The following is a 20,216-nucleotide window of genomic DNA, read 5'->3' on the forward strand; positions in this document are numbered from 1 at the left end:
TCGTGGTATTAATAATTTTTGAGAACAAAGATTCATAGAAATGTTAGTGTACTGTTAAAAATTATTTTTAAACGTTAATAAATTTCATCTTACGCATCTTATTATAATTATCAAAGCTAACTAACAGTGTTGAAAAATATTTTATTGCGACACCTATGAGCATTTTTTTTAAATAGTAAACATATGTTTAATGTCAAAATCCAGTCATTTTTGACAATGTCAGTTCGCCACCAGGTTTGAAACAATCTCTACCTATTATTATTTAGTTATTTAAACAATCTCAAAAAGGAAAAAAAATAAATTATTATTCCTCCATAATTATGTCGCCTACAAAGATCTAGAAATTAGAAATCTGCATTATGTTTAATTGTCAGTATTTTTTTATTTTATTGAAGTTTTTTTTTATTTTTTCTTCTTACCACAAAGATAAAGTTGTGTACTATTTAAACCAATAAACAAAAATGTCGGTTGTCATTTAAAAAAATTTAGAATGACGTCACAACTTGAAAACGAATGACGTCGTAAATGTCACTGTGATGTCAAAATAAAGCTTTAAAAAATAAAACCGACCTGTAGACTGTATAAACTAGGTTCTTAAACTCTGTTTAATAGAATAGAAGATACGTTTTTACTAAAAAATTATGATTTTTCATTCTTTCTGTAAAAAACTTAACAGCCAATTGTATAGATCGAACAATTACAGAGGATGATGGTTGCTTCTTAAAACTATGAACCCTTGCACTGATTAATTTTATTTAAGGGCGCCCTGGACCAAGTGAAAATATTCCGCGACCCTAACATGGCTGCAGATCAATGTAAAACAGATTTTCAGGTTTGTGTTTTAATTTCTATTAAAAGAATTAAATAGTATTCGGACTATGTGCTAGATTTCTTTTGAAACCTCATTATGTAGTTTTTAGTTCTTAATTTCTTTATTTTTTTAACCAGGGTTTTCAAAAGCTCAATCCCGAAAACGAAAACGAAATAGATGAAGTAAGTAATAGTGCGAAGTAACTCACTAACTGCATGCTGGAAACAAAACTAATTACTAACAATCTTATCATTAAGAGGAATAAGAAGATACGTAATTATTTACTGTCATAGTTATGGAATGATTAATTTTTTAATTACTTTGTGCGGAATATGTAGGAGTTGATTTAATTTAAAATGTAAGTCATTTCTACATTTAATTTAATCACAACTTTCAGGTAAATTAAAAGGCAGATCTACCTACCTGAAACGATATTTTTACCATTTGAAATTATTCTACTCGCAGTTAGATTTATTCCAGATCATTATACTTTATAAACTTGAATAAAAATAAACATATTTTGCAAACAAGCTCCAAGTTCGAGTCGAACTCCAGTTTCGTTAGAAGATTTCAGAGCTTTCATTTGTTGTTTTAGTATCGTAAATTATTCGTTGTGTTAATTAACCAATACACAGCGAATAAAACAACTGCTAAATATTTAAGTTTCTGCTTGAATATGCATAAAAAACTGACCTTTTCTTTAGGTCGAACGCAGCGACTACGACGGAACATTCAGAGAAGGAAGTGGATCCGAAGACTACGGTTTCATTCCACCTCCACCCCCACCCCCAAATGGTAAGCCTTGCATTTGTGATAACGACCATTGTTGCAACTATCTTTTCAATGACATCAAAGCTAGCCTAGGAAATAAGGGCGATAAAGGCGACAGAGGGCCAAGGGTAACACTGCGAGCAAAAAAAATTTTAAATTTTAAATTATTATTTTAGGGCCCTCCTGGCGAATCAATAAGGGGACCTCCGGGTCCTCCAGGCCCCCCTGGCTTGCCGGGACCTTCAGCTCCCGAGGTAAATTTACAATTTTTTTGTGAAAAAAGTGATTTTCTCTTATAGGTATTAAGAATGTTGTTGCTGATCTCTTAAATACTAGTAGAAGTAGTACATCTTTTTTCTACAAATGATATTATTTGATTTAGTTGTTTTTTCGTTGACCGTTTATTAATTTCGATATTAATAAATTATTTTATTAAAAAAAGATATATTAATAGACGCCATTAATACTGTCTTTTTCATTAAGTAACTGTTTTTGTAATTTTGCTGTTATGTGAATATTTTGATATAAGTAGCCCGTTATACTCATAAAAATAAAAACAATGACGACTAATATACGGAACAGGTTTAAAACATTTTGGATGTTTTCTAAATTGTGCGATGGAAAAGATGAAATTGGTTTTAATTTGCAATTAATTTCTAATTTTGTCACAAAAAATGCGTTCAAGGTCAACAAAAAAATATTGTAATAAACTCGTTTGTTAATGGGCGATTAATAAACTCAACTGTTAACTCGCTATCACTCGTTCGTGCTTTAAACAGTTTCGTTTATTAATCTCCTTTATTAACAAACTAATTTATTAAATAACTATTTTTATCTTACTCGACATAATTATGGTTATTTTCTGTTTTTTTTATTCTCTTGGTGAAAAAATTTGGAAAAAAAATATCAGTGCGCCTATAAGAGAAAATGTTGTATTATACACGTAAAGAAAAGTTGCCACTTTCGGGATTGCTTTCACACATCACTCAAAAATAATGAATAACTTTTCTTTACTTATTGCTACAGGGTGATTCTTTAAGGGCCTACAATAGTCTCTTCAACTTCTAGTGTAGCTAGAATTTTGAAATTTTGTCCATATCGACCATTCCTGTTTCAACTGAATTATTTTTAAAATGGTTGAACTTCCGAGAAATTGGCGGTAGCTTTGAAATTTTAAATGGTAACCACCTATTTTTATTGCATTTTTTAATTTGTCGTTTCAAACTAAGTCAAATGTATCATAGTGGTTAGTACTTCTTACCTGTCATAATTTTGTGATGTTTTGAATGCAAATAAAAATTTTTGGCAAAAAATTGACATATAGAATCTGTCCCGTTTAAACTGGACATTAGAAGTGTTGAAAGTTCTGTTACTATTATTTATCTGAAAAGTGGTGTACAGACATAGCCCGTTATTGGGACCTGTTGAATGAAAATATGTTCAACTTTTCGGAATTTTCGGTTAAACCGGAAGTTGTTATCAATTTTTGGATTACTCGAGTTATTCTAAGGGGTTTTATATCAGTTTACTCTTTCCTTAAATTTAGCTGTTTTTTTGGATTTTAAAATATTTAAAAACGGCAGAGTTATCGATGATATCGATGACAAAATTGCAAATCTAAAAGTTATCAAAAAACAAAAAAAAACTGATAAAAACTTCTTAAAATAACTGGATCAATCCAAAAATTCAGTACCAAACATAGCTTTTTAGTTAAAATAAAAAAGTTGATAACGACCTCTGGTGCCGCCATGTTGATTATATTATACATTACGGTTGTTTAGGGGTTTAGAGGGAACATCGGTTAAATTTAACTTTTTGCGAATAAGGTTATAAAAATTGTGACAAATACAAATGACATGTCAAAAATATTAAGTTAACGTTTTTGTTCAAAAAACTCCAACGGTTATCGTTACAATTCTGAGAATTTGTGACTTCAATGACAATTCAAACGTTTGATGCATAATGAGCAAATTTTGGATGTACCAATTTTTTATGTCCAACGATGGTACAAAACTAAACGCAGTTAGTCAACGTGGAAAGAAAATATTTTTTGACAAACTTATTTGACTTTTCTTAAATTTGAGCTGTACCTAAAACATGGTAACATCTCAATTATTGCTCCTTATTTAATATGCAGCAGCTTGTAAAAGTTGCAAAAAATGCTTACTTCAATGTGTAATTGTTGGAAAAGCTGACCTGCTTACTATGTTTTTAATGATTTATTTCAATGTTAATTTAATTTATTATCTAATTTTTTTAAAAAGCATTGTAGGAAAACATTTTCTCTGGTTTTTGAAATTTTTTGAGTCGAAACACCAGTTTAAAAGTGCAGCAACATTTAGTAATGTTACCATAGTAATACTTTTGGTTAATATTTTTCTATTAGCTGTTTCAAAACTATGAAGACGCCAACGTCGCATTTTCTCTCAAAATTAGCTGTTAAAAATTATTCTTGCACTTCAAAAAAATAACGACTAATGAAATACTTTCATTAAAAGATCTAGTCACTAATAACTGTTTTACAATTTTATCGATCTTATTACAAAAAATAATTCGGTAAAATGAATAAACGTACAAAAGTAGGTGTACTTATGTACGGCGTTGCCATTTTTTGCTTTGGATTTAGTCTTGTTTACAAAACAAATGGTTCCGTGAATTTTTTTATCGAAAATAAGTAGTAGTATTTTGTATAACTCTGTCTAGCTACTCTTAAAAGAACTTCGATGCAACTTTTGACACGCCCGATAGAAACACTTAGTACTATCAACTGGGGTACATTTTACTCAGTTTGAAGAGGCGAATTCAAAAATGCAATAAAAATACAGGATGTTTTACATAGTTTTACGCGGCCTGTGCCTGTAAAATGTCACCAACAATCATATTCCAATACAAACACGATTACAAAATTTGAAAAATTGGATAGTCTGCTCTAGTTTGTTCACCCCTTTGAAAAATTACAACGTTTTTAGTTAGTTAGTGACTAAGATAAATAGCTTACTTAGAATCATATTCATACCGTCTCTTAATTGAACACAAGATAATTGTTTGTAAAAAACATATATTTATAACTATGGTAGCGCTCAGCTCCGTTTGCGTGTGCGTCATCTGACATTTCTGTCACTACGTTTACATAGCATGGGCATAGCGGTGACAAACTATCAAATATTTTTTGAGGTTACGAAGTGTTTAAATTATGAGTTGTTACAAAAAATACATATTCACAAAACAAGAACTAACAAACGCAGAATCAAAAACCTAACGAAACACAAATCACAAAACACAATAAACGAACGGAAAATACTTGCGATTAACACCGATAACACTTTCGACAACCATGCGACGACGTCTATAATTTACTGACAATGTCAGGTTGACAAATTCGTGACACTTGACGGTGTTGTCGAAGTGCACATGTAAATTAATGTTCAAGGATACCACCCTTAGATACCCCTTAGTTGTTTAAATTTGCATTGTTTTTGATAATTTTTTTACAGCTTTGTGTTGGTAATGAAAAAATGAAATTGATGACGCACACGCAAATCGAGCTGACCGCCACTATATCAATGAAATAGTCATTAGTATGACAACTTCTCTCATGGGTTTCCAAAAATTAAATAATTAAATATGTATTTTTTGTATGTAGAATTTTGTGACTTTTGTATACAGGGTGTATCAGAACTCAGTCCCTACCGGAGAGGTGCTAGTGGTAACAGCAATAGAGATAGCAAAAATGCAAAAAAATGTAGGTCTTTTATTCTTAGTTTGCGAGATAAAGAGGTCTCAAAATGACCAATCCCAGAAGCTCTCTCCCAGGTGTACTGCATACAGTAGATGCGTTACTAAGAAATAAAAAATAATTCAAGTGCCCATTTTTATTGTCCGTTCTACCTATTTTTGTTTTCCTAGCAACGTGTTTTGTTCCCCTAATCCTCCCCAGAGCAAGGCCTTTTGTGATTAAGTATTTTCAAACATTCCTAACTCCCAAACGCAAAGAGTTAGAATTTTTAGAACTTTAGCTTCAGAATTGCCTAAACTATACGCACATTTCCGGTGGGGAGTGAGTTCTGATACGAGCTGTATTTGGGTGCGAACATTAGGTGCAAGCCTCGTAAAATTTTGTGAAACACCATTTAAAATCTTAAAGTTTTTCGTAGTCCAGCCATTTTGAATGGTCGATTTGAGTTGTGGACAAATTTCAAAATCTTACCTGCAGAATTTTAGAAGTTGAGAAGTTTCTAATACAGGCCCTAAAAGAATCACGCTCGGTAACAATTTAATAAACTACTATTGTTTTCAGGGGGTCTGCTCTTGTAACTTTACTAGTTTAATAAGTTCCTTGTCATCATCAAACTCATTGGGAGTCAGTGAGGGCAAACCTGGCCCTCCTGGTATGCCAGGCCAGCCAGGGCTTCCTGGCGATAAAGGTATCCCTGGTATTCCGGGTGATAAAGGTGAGAGGGGTGAGCGTGGTCCTCAAGGACCGATCGGATTGCAAGGACCTAAGGGTGAACCTGGCAAGGATGGACTACCTGGAAAACCAGGCGCTCCTGGCCCTCCGGGACCCCCTGGTCCAGTCGAATTCGAAAATGTTGACGTGAGTACCTCCACTTAATTAACTACATAACAAAAAATTAATTTGCTAATTTGCTACCACACTTTCACTTTCACAAGCAGCCGAGTTGGAAACCTAGAGGTCCGTTTAAGGTACAACACTTAGAACTTCTCCTTAAATGTAAACTTTTACTTAAAAGGGGAATCAACGTTGCCCTTTTTTCCAGCAAGTCTCCATTAGCACATTTCATCGAACCCTTTTATTTTTAGTGATTTATTTTGTTATTTCTCCTTAGGAAACAGTCCTTGGGGGCCCTCTGGTTCGTCCTGGCGTCCCGGGGCCTAAGGGCGAGCCCGGGAAACCCGGCCCTTCCGGCCCTCGAGGCGAAAAGGGTCCCACAGGAACAAAGGGATTGCGCGGTGATCCTGGCCCTAAAGGCGAACGCGGCGATCGAGGATTTCCTGGAGAACGAGGTCCCCCAGGAGTTAAGGGAGACACCGGAAGTCCGGGTTTGGACGGAATACCCGGAAATCCCGGAAAGCATGGCGATAAGGGCGAAAAGGGGGCTGTAGGACCGCCAGGCCCTCCCGGGATTGCGTATAATAGTGACATGACTGGGATTGTACCGGGATTGCCAGGCCCGAAGGGCGAACCGGGCGAGAAAGGGCCGAAGGGGGATAAGGGCGAAGAGGGGGAGGGTGGAATACCGGGTGTTCCGGGAATGAAAGGGGAACCTGGTGGGCCTGGACAGAAGGGGGAGCAGGGGGAAAGTGGGGCTATTGGGCCGGTGGGACCGCCAGGGTCCAAGGGGGAAAGGGGGCCGCCTGGGAGTATTATTATGCCGAATGGAAATGGAGAAATTGTAACAGTGAAGGTAAGTTTTTTTAATCTTATTTGAAATTATAAAACAGGATTTTTGTCGCGATTTGTTGTAGCATGTAGGTTTTATTTTTTATGTGAGTCACAACTTGTCGATAAAAATTCTTGAATTTATGGTTCGTAGAAGCCCTTTCAAAGATTTATGATTTTCATGATGCGTCAACAAATAAATTTACGAGTAGGACCACAACAAAACATTACGTTGTAGAAGGAAAATTAGTTTAAGCGTTTATCGAAAGCACCAATAATTACATGAAAAAAGTTTAAATGTTTGTGATTACTACTCATTACGACTTAATTTAATAAAAAATTAATCAACGTAATGAGAGTCTAGGCTCTAATTAGGAGTCTCCAGTAAAAAAAAAATATTTTGTACCTAAGCAATACACTGCAGTTAACAGAATTGTTGATTCTTAGTTAAAAAATAATGATTTTTTGGTGTTATTTTAACAGAAGAAATATAAATATACCCGTATAGGCAGCAGATATTTATACAGGTTTTTCGAGCTCCACCATGCACATTTTGCACATTTTTATGCTGAACAATTGTGGAAGAAAATGATGTGTCATTTTTAGTTTTTGAATTATTGGAAAAATACGAAAATTTGTTATTTTCGTTTTTACTTTTCCAAGCGAAAATTAAAAGAACTAGATGTTTTTATCTAGGACGTTCTTCAGGCACTTTTTTACAAGGAATCTAAATCTATCATCCTATTTTCCAAAGCGTCCTTGATGTCAGAGTTGCAACACTCCACTTTGGTTTTTCTTATGGAAGCCAAATTTGCTTTTTGGATTTTTGAAAAGTGTTTTTATTCCTGATCACAAAGATGTATTACATAATATGATTGAATCTTATATGCTGATCAAAATGGTGAAAAAAAGCATTTTTGTGAAGAGTGCTTTGAAAAAAACACCAACAATTTTGTTTTTAAACAAACTAAATTTTGGAGGTTTAATTGAATTTGACATACATGATTTGTCATTTTACTTTATAGGAAATGATATTTTTCTTCCAAATTTGAAGGTGCAAAGTAGGTATGTCTTTCCCTCTCATGGGAAGGGGAAGTAAAGTAGGTGCAAAGTATTTTTTTTCCTCCCACGGGAGATAAAATTAATTTACAAAAATTTACTAGGGAACGCTTATTTCAAAACTGCAAAACAGATTTTTTTGTGATATAGGTTACCCAAGTAAGTTTTTTTTTTTTTAAGATACAACATTTTGTCATTTACTGTTAATTTACTGCTGCCTCAGATTTTTTTGCTGTTGTTGGGTAACTGTTGGAGGCAGATGTTAAAACAGCCAACAGATTTTTCCAATCAGCTTTAGTTTTTAAGATATTGGTAACTCATGTTAGCATTTACCGCACTTTTCATAAGCTCTAAAATAGAAACTCGAGCTGATAGTCAAATTTCGACGTCAGATTTTAAATCTACAGTCTAAAAGAATATGAAGCAACTGTTAAATTTCCAGCAACAGACAAAAAGTAAAATTTTGTAAACCAGTCATGCTATTTGTCTGCAAAAGACATTTTTTTGACTTTCCAAACATACATTAAAAATGCAAAAATAGAACTTTTATTCTTTTAAGGAATGATTTCGTTAAAAAACTTTAATTCTTCATTTAAATTTTATGTGGTCTTTAACTTAAAGCTCTAATTCATAATCACTTTAAGGGTCAATTTACAAAAAGCAATCAAATTTAATTCAAAATTAAACTACGGACACAGTATTAGAGAATATAGACCTGTTCCATCCTCTGATATTACGGAACGGTAAGAATTGGGATATTCTGGTATTTAAGGGCTAAAAATTCTTCATATAATTCCTATATAAAATAAAATAAAGAGAATAGTTTGAGTTTTTGAGTTAGGTTGGGTTTATCGTGAATTCATGAAGCACCAAGAGTAGAAAGTCTTTATTTTCCTAGTTTCTCTTCTCCGACAAAGAGAATTTTTTAAAATAAAAGCGAAATTTCGGAATTTATTTTTCTGTAATAAACATTTTTTATTCTGTCTCAAAAAAAGACAAATACGTGATTTTCTAGGTTGTACTGTGGCAGCTTTTATTATCCAAATACCGGGTGACTATTAATGATTGTGATTTTTGTGGTCAAGTTGGTAACAAATTTGAAAACCAGATTTGGCCACCTTCACTATCAAATTTATTTGTCAAAACTTTATAATCAATTGTCATTCACTTCCGACCTACGATTGCTGACATGGCCGTCAGATCAAACAGCTCCAGACAACAAGTTAGCAGGGATGCTAAATAACTCAATTTTGCCAATAGATTTTTTGCCACAATCATTAAAGTCACCCGGTATAAAAAAAATTACAATATTTAGCGTTTATATGATAATACATTAAAATGAAAAATTTTGTTATCAAGGGCGATAAAGGGGATATGGGAAGACGAGGAAGAAGGGGCAAGCCCGGCCCACCAGGACCAGCAGGACCTCCCGGAAAATCAGGCCCTATGGGAGAAATTGGACTACCTGGATGGATGGTACGTCTTCTTTTAATTTTCATATAATGAAAACTATATCTTTTAAATTTTTTTGCCAACGTAGAATGGAAAGGTAAGAAAAACTGTTTTTTGATAAAAAAATTTTGAAAATTATAATTAAATTAATTTAAATAATTAGTAAGGGCAAGTTTTTTTTTCATACAAAATGGGTAATAAGGAGTTTTTTAATGATCTTCTCTTTTGGTATCTAGTATAAATAAATTATCCATTCAAAACTTATTTACAAGGTGACTCAGCTAAAACTTTCGAGCTTAATATCTCAGTTATTTGTGAACGAATTGCTATGAAATTTAGAATGCACATATTTTAGGAGGTGATCTTTCAATTAGGGGCAAAAATGACCTCAAGTTCAAAAATTAAATTTTAAAACACATTTCTTTTATTTTAAATAAAGCCAAATTACCGTTGGATCATTGAAGCTCGAAAAATAGATGGCCACACAAAAAATTCACCAAATCGCTCGGCTGATCCAAGAAAAAAATTAAATTTCGTTGTTAAAACTCAAACTAAATTTTGATAGTAATTTGGGCAGTCACCTTTTGAAACAATTGATGAAGCGTTTCTATACGGCCTTTTGTGTACCACTGAAAAAAACTGTCAAAAGTGTGCGCGCTGTCAGAAAAGTAAAATTGTTTTAATTTGGTGAAATTACTTTAAAAACCAACAACACTGGCTGAAATTTCTGTGTTGTTGAAAAAGGAATCAATATTCGCTAATGGAAAGTGTCGTTGGACTTTTTGTGAAATGTTATTTATGAAACTTAAAGTTCAAAGAATCGTCAATAATTTGAAGACACAGGAAGCGTACCTTAACTAAATCGAGTGAGGACAAAACACGTCACTGGAAACGAAGCAATAGTTGGAGCTGTAATTCAAGCTTTTGAAGAGAATCCAATCAGCAGTGTACGAAACATTTCCAAAGTCCTCAATGTTCAAGTGTCTAGAATTTTTCAGTTGTTGTTCAGTCTTTTAGTCCTTTTTGAAAGAATTAAAGCATCCAGTACCAAAAGTAAGTCAAAAATATTGATTTCCAACTTTGTATGGGTGAGAGATAATTGTGAAATGTCCCTTGCGTGACAGTTACGTTTCTGCGAGTAGGGATGACCAAAATTCAATGGTAGTGCTCATTTTTCTCATAGAGATCTACGCTTTTGCATCTGTACCCACGTTTAACAGTTTGTTTCTCATTTTTCTCGCGAAACAGACGTCTTCCACGAACGAGTTTTTTCTGACAGCTTTTTTCACTGACGATCAATTTTTTAATATAAGTCTTAAAAGGCTTAATATTTTAAAAAGGCATGTAAAAATTACGTTTTTAAGACTTGAGTTGTTGCATTAATTGGATTGTAATCTGTATCTTCTAAAATATCTGCATTTTAAATTTCATAAAAAAAACGTTGACAAATATCTGAGATATCAGGCTCGAAAGTCTTAGCTGAGACACCCTGTATAAATGAATGCGTAACAAATTGTAATAAACCCTGGAAGTTAAATAAGTTTCCCACGCATTTTTCCAAACTGGACTCAAACAAATCTTCCCGCCCCTACAGCCTAATGTAGTTTTTATCTCTGTTACACAAAAAGTTTGCTTTTGGTAGAAGCATTTAAAAATAATCCATTTTCAAGATTTGTGTTGCTTCGAATAAATTCCCTTTTAGATGTAGAAAATTGTTTCGGGGATGCTTTTTACGTAATCTAAACTGTTAGTGTGATACCGATCTTGCAGTTTATTTTTATATTAGGGTCGACCGGGAGCTTCAGGATTACCGGGAATTTCGGGGCCAAAGGGTGAAAAAGGCGACCCAGGCGCTTACGGAGGGGTGAGTTGTTTCACACTTAATTTTAATCCAATTAAAAAAATGACATGAAAGGATGAAGCAAAATTGTTCGGTTTTGTGTGCCATTTGGTTATCAGCAAGAAACGCTTTATTTCGGCAAATCTATTATCCAAAAGAGACAATTTGATAAATGAGGACATTATTTAATGATGAATTTGCGTGCGTTTAATAAAGCACTATTATTACTGTTGTTGCCGATTTGCTACATTAATAATGGAGCTGATAATCTAACCAAATATTTCGTATAGACATTTTCATTATTAAAAGTAGCTATTATCTGGATGAAACGACACAATATAACGGATGTTATCAAACAGCCTAAAGGTGATAAGGGCGACAAAGGTGATAGAGGCCAAGATGGAATTCCTGGAAGAGATGGGAGAGACGGCAGTCCGGGTCCTCCGGGTTTACCTGGAGCGGCTTCTTCAGACGAAACAATCAGATATGTGCCAGTGCCGGGCCCGCCGGGGCCACCTGGACCGCCCGGAATTCCCGGAGTTTCGGTAACAGGACCAAAAGGAGAACCTGGCGGTCCGCCGTATGGAGAACCGACATACAACTTACGACCAGGTAACGTGTTACACTTTACCTCAATAGTAACTCAATTTCGTCAATAATTTAACTACAAGGCAAAATTGGTGAAGGCTATATATAAACTATCGATTATCGATAAATGAATAACGAAAACAAATATAATGATTATTTAAAGATACTAACTTAGTTCAATACAGTAATAAGTATCACAACTCACACATGTTTGCACATATTTTTTCCATGCTGCAACAATGTCTTATTATGGAATTTTTTTTCTGCTTGCACATCAAGGAACAAGAAGTAGTCTGGAAGAATTGAAGGCTCTCAGAGAACTGAAGGATTTGAAATCAGGTAGTGATGGTAATTAAATAATATTTAATAAATTGTTACTTTTTTTATCCAAAATGTGATTTTAATTTTTTTTTATTAAAATATTATTTTGATTAATGTGCAATACTGTCGTGGTTTACGTGCAATAATTATTTTTTATATAGGTTGTTCCGTCTAAACCGCACATTAAAATTATTGAAAGTTCATATTATGATAATTATTTGAAAATTGGTTCACAGCCGTAATCCACTAAGTCCTGTTTATTGAAAATATTTTCTACAAGACAGCACTTACGGTTATATTTCAAGGGGATTTTCGTCAGCTTTCCTTATACCTATCCAATTAAAGTCGGTTGAATTTTTTGTTTAAATTTTCGATTTGTATCTTTCACTTCAAAAGATGATAATTCTGCCATTTTTAGATTATAAGTGTGTTCAAAATTGGAAAAAAGTTTAGAAATTCCAAAATCTTAAGGTTAAGTTTGGATAAATTCCCCAAGCTATAAGTAATTTTTTTCAAATGGAATGCCCCAATTTTTATTTAACTAAATAGAATAAAAAACAGGTTTCATGAGACCAGCACGAATTTGATTTCAAATAACACTTTATTACCACGAAAAATCGCATAAACAAAGCCAAAGCTATTTACCACCACATACTTTTAAAAAGATTTTCTTTATCTAATGTAAGAACTTAACACGCAAAATATTTAAATACAAGTTACATAAAAATGTTTTTTTTTCAAGCTTTTGTGTGCAACTGTTAAAAAACGGCACTTTTTTTCTTGATTTTGAGTCGTGAGATAGCACATTTGTTTATAGTAAAATAAAGACTTGACAACGTTAAAGACTTTTTTACCGGCCGACTTTGATCTTGAATGAAATTAGCTTTGATAGATGATTCGAACGTTATTTATTAATATGTGATAATGATAACAAATATTAGAGAATTTGCGCACTTTCACTTCTCATTTTCCTTAAAAATCACAAAAAACAGCACTACTTTCAATTAAATGGGAATGACAATCCTAGATGACAATAATATACAGCAACTGCGCAAGCCCTAGTTACACCGATTTTATGTAAAGATTCGATCGAAACTTTAATTTTGGTAATTTTTCAGTTGCATACAAAATTTTGTATGCCACATGGCCGTGAACTAACTTTTCTTATTCGAATGATTATTTAATATTGTTATTTAATTTTTAATTAATTTTTAATTTTTATTTAATTATTATTTAATAATATTTATTCTCATAAAAAAGTCTTAGTTCACGGCCTTGTAACATAAATAAATGTTATTTAAAAGATGCAGTAAAAGGTAAAAAATAATTTATTTTTTTGTAACATTAAACACTATTTTAAAACACGTTTCCGATAGCAATGTGTTTTCACTATTTTAAAACACACTTCCTGTAGCAACGTATTTTAAATAAAAATATTCCAACAAAAAAAATTTGAATAACACTTATGCGAAAACGCTTAAAGTTCTCGGGTGTCTAGGTATGCAACTCGCGTACGCTCGTTGCATATAACGACAGCCCTCGAACTATAAACTTGCGTTTTCGCACTCGCATTATTAATAACTATTTTCTATCAGAGAAGATTTTTGCTTACAAATTACGATTCTAAAATTTATAAAAGCTTTGGAAAAGATCATAAATCATAACAATACGGCATTACAGAATATTTGTTTTGAATTGAGCACTGTTTCCAAAGCTTTTATAAAGTTTAGAATCCTAACTTGTAAGCAAAAATTCTCCTGCTAAAAAAACATTATTTTTTTCGTCTTAGTGCATCTTTTAAATATGGTAGCGCTCAGCTACGTTTGCGTGTGCGTCATCTGACATTTCTGTCACTACGTTTACATAGAGGGTCATAGCGGTGACAAACTATCAAATATTTTTTGAGGTTACGAAGTGTTTAAATTATGAGTTGTTACAAAAAATACAGATTCACAAAACAAGAACTAATAAACGCAGAATCAAAAACCTAACGAAACGCAAATCACAAAACACAATAAACGAACGGAAAATACTTGCGATTAACACCGATAACACTTTCATCAACCATGCGACGACGTCTATAATTTACTGTCAATGTCAGGTTGACAAATTCGTGACACTTGACGGTGTTGTCGAAGTGCACATGTAAATTAATGTTCAAGGATACCACCCTTAGATACCCCTTAGTTGTTTAGATTTGCATTGTTTTTGATAATTTTTTTACAGCTTTGTGTTGGTAATGAAAAAATGAAATTGATGACGCACACGCAAATCGAGCTGACCGCCACTATAATAGTGTTTTATTTAGCGAGTTTACGTGTAAAATCGGACGCTTTATTTCAGGAGGGGAATATCAAACGAGTGAAAACGAGTGGTTTATCATCCACGAGGTGAAATAAATGATCTGATTTATTTACACAAAAACGAATTGAATACAACATTTTATTTTTATATAACGAGGCTTAAAATTGCTTTAAATCTGTTGAAAATAATCTGACGTTTCGCATTGAAAAATGCCAATTTCTTTTTTTTTTAATATTCTATTATTTCTCTTATTAAATAAGCGACAAGTTATGTTCAAAATTTGGCTAAGCTTTCCGCTAAATCAAAATAAATTCATCAAACTTGGGTTTGAAAAGCTTTAATTTGTTATATTTTACTCACGTTCTTAATGCCAACAGAAAGTAGTATAACTAAAAAACTATTAAAGATAGGTACAGGGAATGTTAACACAGATCGGTGCAGAATTATATTCTCTACCATTTAGAGCCGGTTTATAGAACATTTTAATTGCAATTAAATTTTAATCGCAATTAACTTGACATTTGTCAATGCATTTTAAATAGCAACTTAATTCAAATTAGTTTAATTTTGAATTAAACTTTAATTTCGATTTCTGTAAAAAATTGTGCCTTTTATTTTGAAAATATTGAGTTATGGACGTTTGAAGTTCTGCAAACTTAACCTTAAAAATGATGGGTTTGCAATCTTTTTTTTAAATTTGAAAACATCAAGGAAAACACCAAATTTTTTTCTTTCTAGTAAGCGAAAACGATTTCAAAATTTTTAAAAATTGCAAACTTTCGGATTTTTAAAGTGTAAGGTTCAAATGTAAAAATCTTCAAATATTTGTAAATCATTTTTTTAAGTATGGGGAAAACTGATAAAAATTCTCTTAAAATAACTCGAGTAATTGAAAAATGCAACTTCCTAATACCTAAATCTAATGTGGAGTTTAGCTGGAACAACTTTATTTTTCTATCAATAAATGAGCATTTGTTCGGTTATTGGTATTAATATTTCGATAATAATAGATAACGTTCAAGCTTGCGGTTTACTTGATTTTACTAAAAATAACGTAGGTAGGTTCGAACATGTGAATTTGAAGTTACGAATATGCAAACATATCATTAGGAGAAAAGTAAATGTCAAATCAACAGTTACATTTCGGTATTGATTTTATAGTAAAAATGTTATAATTAATTCATCAAATTTGAATAATTACTGTTTCCCTAGTTTGGGTGTTAAATGTTCGTCAAACTTAACAAATACAGGTTGTATCTACCAGCGAGTTGGAAAAGTTGGAAAAGTCGATTGTTGATCTTCAAATGCTGGAAAATTAATTATTTTTGTTCCAAAATCCGTTGATCCTGCTTCATCTAAAATTATTTTTAAATATACAGGGTGATTCGGAAACAAGTTACCATACAAACATGTTTTTTTAATGGGAGACCCCATATTTTTTTGCATTTTTGTATGTAGCTTTTAAAGTTGATGCTTTTGACCTAAACTTTTATTGGTCGATTTTGCTTAGTTTTTAAATTATCTTAATTTTTTTTAACAAAAACATGTTCTTTTTAAAAATTTATTACTCAAAAACTAAGACCTGTAGAACAGACAGATTTTTACCACATTAAAGGGAACAACCTGTATAGTACAAATATTTTTTAAGATTTTGCAGAAAAACTACAACTACTTTTGAAAAAAAAATACAAAATAAGATTTAAAAAAATGATTTTTTAGAAAAAAGCTTTTATTTAAAAGATGCACTAAAAAGTAAAAAGTACTGTTTCTCTATCAGAGGAGAATATTTTTGCGTTCAAATTAGGATTTTAAAATTTATAAAAGCTTTGGGAACATTGCCCAATTTATGAAAGTAATTCTGTAATGTTATGAATTATGACCGTTCCCAAAGCTTTTATAATTAAATTTTAAAATCCGAATTTGTAAGCAAAAATATTTTCCTCTGATAGAAAAATATTATTTTTTACTTTTTAGTGCATCTTTTAAATAAAAGCTTTTTTCCGAGTTTTTTTTCTAAAAAAAAACATTTTTTTATTTATTGCTATTTAGTCTTTTTTTATTCTAAACGTTTTTTTTCTCTGAGATTTAGTTTCGCCTTATTATTGTAACACCATTATTTTGCTGATTTGTGCAAACTTGTTATGTGGCATGTGATGTGAAAACATCTGTTAGCATTGAAAGCACATCCTGTGTTCTGTATCTATACTCTATCGTCTAAGATGAATGAATTTAAAAAAATAGCGACATTTGTTTGTAACGAAATGTAATGAAAATGATTAGATATTAATATATTTCCCAATGACCAACATACCGTTAACGTTGGTATAAGTTACGGTATGTACACATCGAAAACCCATTTGTAAACATAACCTAAAACTTCAAAACCCCATTTAACCCCTTTAGGGGGTATGTAACCACGTAGGATTGCACTGTCACGCAGATTACGTATGTATGCAAAATTTCATACATTGGGACAACGGAAACCCTTTCAAATTTGGCTCCAAAAATATGAAACAGACACACAGACAACAAAGCAAGTTAAATAAAAGCTTTTAAAAATACTTTTTAAGATTTTGCAGAATAAACTTGAATACAAAAATAGCATTAGAGAACGATTTAAGAAAACTATATTGTAGAAAAGTATTGTGAAAAATAGCAGGCTGCAGGGTTTCAACTTTTGTAGAATAAAAATAAAAACTCATTGTAAGGCATCCTTAAATATAGACTGCCTCAAAAACGCTCGATTATTTTTAATTTCTTTATTTTCACTTGATATTTTTCTCGTCTTTTTATTTACTGCATCGGATTTATAAAGAAATGATTACTTTTATTCCGTGGGTTACCCTAGATTTAATCCCCGGAAGGGATCGCCCACTCAAAGTCGGGTCGTTTTATGATTTGCGTGGGATTGTAAATTTATTTCTGGATATGTACTCATCTTTTTTTAAAAAACTATACGAGTAGGTGGACACACTTCAAGTGTATTTATTGAATATTTTTCACTACTGTTAGCATCAATTTTCGGAAACAAAATACACCTGCTTCATTTCAGAATTTCTCTCAACTTATCTTTCACAATTTTTCCAATGTGTTGCAAGCAGGTTACCTCCCGTTTATTTGGTTTACCAACGAGTTGGTTATTAGTTATCTGCGCCAAATAAACAAGACGGCGGTTTGGAAACTTGGATTCTGTTTTAAATATTGAATTTGACCAGTGCTTGTTTATTCTGTTTTAAATTGTACAGAAACGACCAATATTTATCTGTCTCTTGCAGTGTCGATCCGAATATGATATAAATTATGTTACTGTTGCCAGATCAATGCAATTCATGCAGCTTTTGATGTGAAATAGTCACATAATTATTAGTAGACACATTTAATGCTTCTCTTTTATTTCTCATATAATGTTTATTACCACTAATAATTCCACAAATATGGGAATACGTACAAATAGTGAAGCTAATTAGCCTCCTAATTAGTAGACATACAAGATGTTTCAATAAAGCGAGTGCTGTTTTTCGAAAAAGTTTGCACATCTTATGAAACTTTTATTAAAAAGTTATAAAGTGGTATAAAAACTGTAAGCGCTGTCACAAAGCGTTTCAGATATGCTACCCGCTAATATTTAATTTTATTTATTTGTAGAACATAAAATTAACACTTGTTTACAACGTTTTTTACCAATAGATGACACCAATGCGTATCTGTAGAATAATTTAGAAGTCGAAAAACATTAGGACGTCTAGTTTTTTAAATATTCATTATAAACTATGAGCATTTGACAATTTTTGCAACATCAAAAATATTGCAGACTGCTTATTCTTTTATACTATCAGGGTCAGTTTATCTTAATGTAGACTAGTAGTTAAGGAATAACATATTTATCCCCAAAAGGTTAATACTTCTCTTCATAAAACTTTAAATTTTGATGGAAACATTCACCATGTTCATCGCTTAAGCTTCCCAGGTTTTCTTAGAATAATTTAAACACAAACATAGAAAAAGTTGTTTGGGCTTAATTTACAATCACCTGATGATATTTTAAAGCAAATAAATTATTTAGCAATTTGTTAATCACGTCAATAACGAATGTTAAAGCCGTCACAAAAAGATTGATACAAAACTTTTGAAAAATCAAAAATAGCACAGATTGTTTTTTTTTGCACGGATTAGTATCAGTTACTTTTATTGTAACCAGCAGTAATCGGCTAAGGTATTTTTATCCCAAAACCTTGCTATACCTTTTTTAATAAGACTTTAAATCCTTAATGAAAAGTTTCCCAGGTTTTTATTAGGATGATTTTACCACAAACAAAATAAAAGTTATTTGGGCTTAATCTACATTCAGTTGATAATATTTTAACACAAATAAGATGTTTAACAATTATTTTATCACAGAAACAACGAATGCTAAACTAAATACCAGAAACAAATTTTCAAAACTTTTAGTGAACATACAGGGTGACCCAGGGGTGTGTAATAATATCGGTCTATAACTTTTTGCAATTTAAAATATTGCTATGCCGTTTTCATTAAACGATATATCGAAGTCCTCAAACTAAACATATTTTTATTATACACAGGGTGGTGAACCAAAGTTATATTTTTTAAATGGAACACCTTATACAGGCTGTCTCAGCTAAGACTTTCGAGCCTGATATCTCAGATATTTGTCAACGGATTTTTATGAAATTTAAAATGCAGATATTTTAGAACATAAAGATTAAAATCCAATTAATGCAACAACTCATGTCTTAAAATCGTAATTTTTACATGCTTTTTTAAAATGTTAAGCCTTTTAAGACTTATATTAAAACATTGATCGTCAGTGAAAAATGGTGTCAGAAAAAACTCGTTCGTGGAAGACATCTGTTTCGCGAGAAAAGTGCGAAACAAACTGTTAAACGTGGGTACAGATGCAAAAGCGTATATCTCTATGAGACAAATGAGCACTACCATTGAATTTTGGTCAACCCTACTCGCAGAAACGTAGCTGTCACGCAAGGGACATTTCACAATTATCTCTCAGCCATACAAAGTTAAAAAACAATATTTTTGACTTACTTTTGGTACTGGATGCTTTAATTCTTTCAAAAAGGACTAAAAGACAGAACAACAACTGAAAAATTCTAGACACTTGAACATTCAGGACTTTGGAAATGTTTCGTACACTGCTGATTGGATTCTCTTCAAAAGCTTGAATTACAGCTCCAACTATTGCTTCGTCTCTAGTGACGGGTTTTGCCCTCACTCAATTTAGTTCAGGCACGCTTCCTGTGTCTTCAAATTATTGACGATTCTTTAAACTTTAAATTTCATAAATAACATTTCACAAAAAGTCCAACGCCACTTTCCATAGGCGAATATTGATTCCTTTTTCAACAACACAAAAATTTCAGTCACTGTTGTTGGTTTTTAAAGTAATTTCACCAAATTAAAACAATTTGACTTTTCTGACAGCGCGCACACTTTTGACAGTTTTTTTAGTGGTACACAAAATGCCGCATAGAAATGCTTTATCAATTGTTTCAAAAGGTAACTGCCTAAATTACTATCAAAATTTTGATTAGGTTTTTAACAACAAAATTTAATTTTTTTCTTGGATCTGCCGAGGGATTTGGTAGATTTTTTTTTGTGGTTGTTTATTTTTCGGGGTTTAATGATCCAAC

General features: G+C 32.2%; 1 protein-coding gene across 11 annotated transcripts in view; it reads left to right on the forward strand.

Annotated features, from left to right (window-relative positions):
* Mp (Multiplexin) overlaps positions 1-20,216 on the forward strand; it is a 248,949-nt gene that overhangs the window by 190,707 nt on the left and 38,026 nt on the right. For 3 of the 11 annotated variants that reach the window (XM_064355813.1, XM_064355825.1, XM_064355811.1), the window contains 11 exons: positions 761-832; positions 949-993; positions 1,516-1,710; positions 1,759-1,836; positions 5,880-6,176; positions 6,257-6,286; positions 6,430-7,008; positions 9,402-9,518; positions 11,281-11,358; positions 11,694-11,946; positions 12,202-12,270. In XM_064355813.1, coding sequence (XP_064211883.1) covers positions 761-832; positions 949-993; positions 1,516-1,710; positions 1,759-1,836; positions 5,880-6,176; positions 6,257-6,286; positions 6,430-7,008; positions 9,402-9,518; positions 11,281-11,358; positions 11,694-11,946; positions 12,202-12,270 — 1,813 coding nt within the window. The remainder of the gene's footprint in view (positions 1-760; positions 833-948; positions 994-1,515; positions 1,711-1,758; positions 1,837-5,879; positions 6,177-6,256; positions 6,287-6,429; positions 7,009-9,401; positions 9,519-11,280; positions 11,359-11,693; positions 11,947-12,201; positions 12,271-20,216) is intronic. The other 8 variants (XM_064355832.1, XM_064355835.1, XM_064355818.1 and 5 more) reach the window with 8 other exon arrangements.

Source organism: Tribolium castaneum, chromosome 1 (genome assembly GCF_031307605.1).
Source record: "Tribolium castaneum strain GA2 chromosome 1, icTriCast1.1, whole genome shotgun sequence".
Classification (NCBI taxonomy): Eukaryota; Metazoa; Arthropoda; class Insecta; order Coleoptera; family Tenebrionidae; genus Tribolium; species Tribolium castaneum.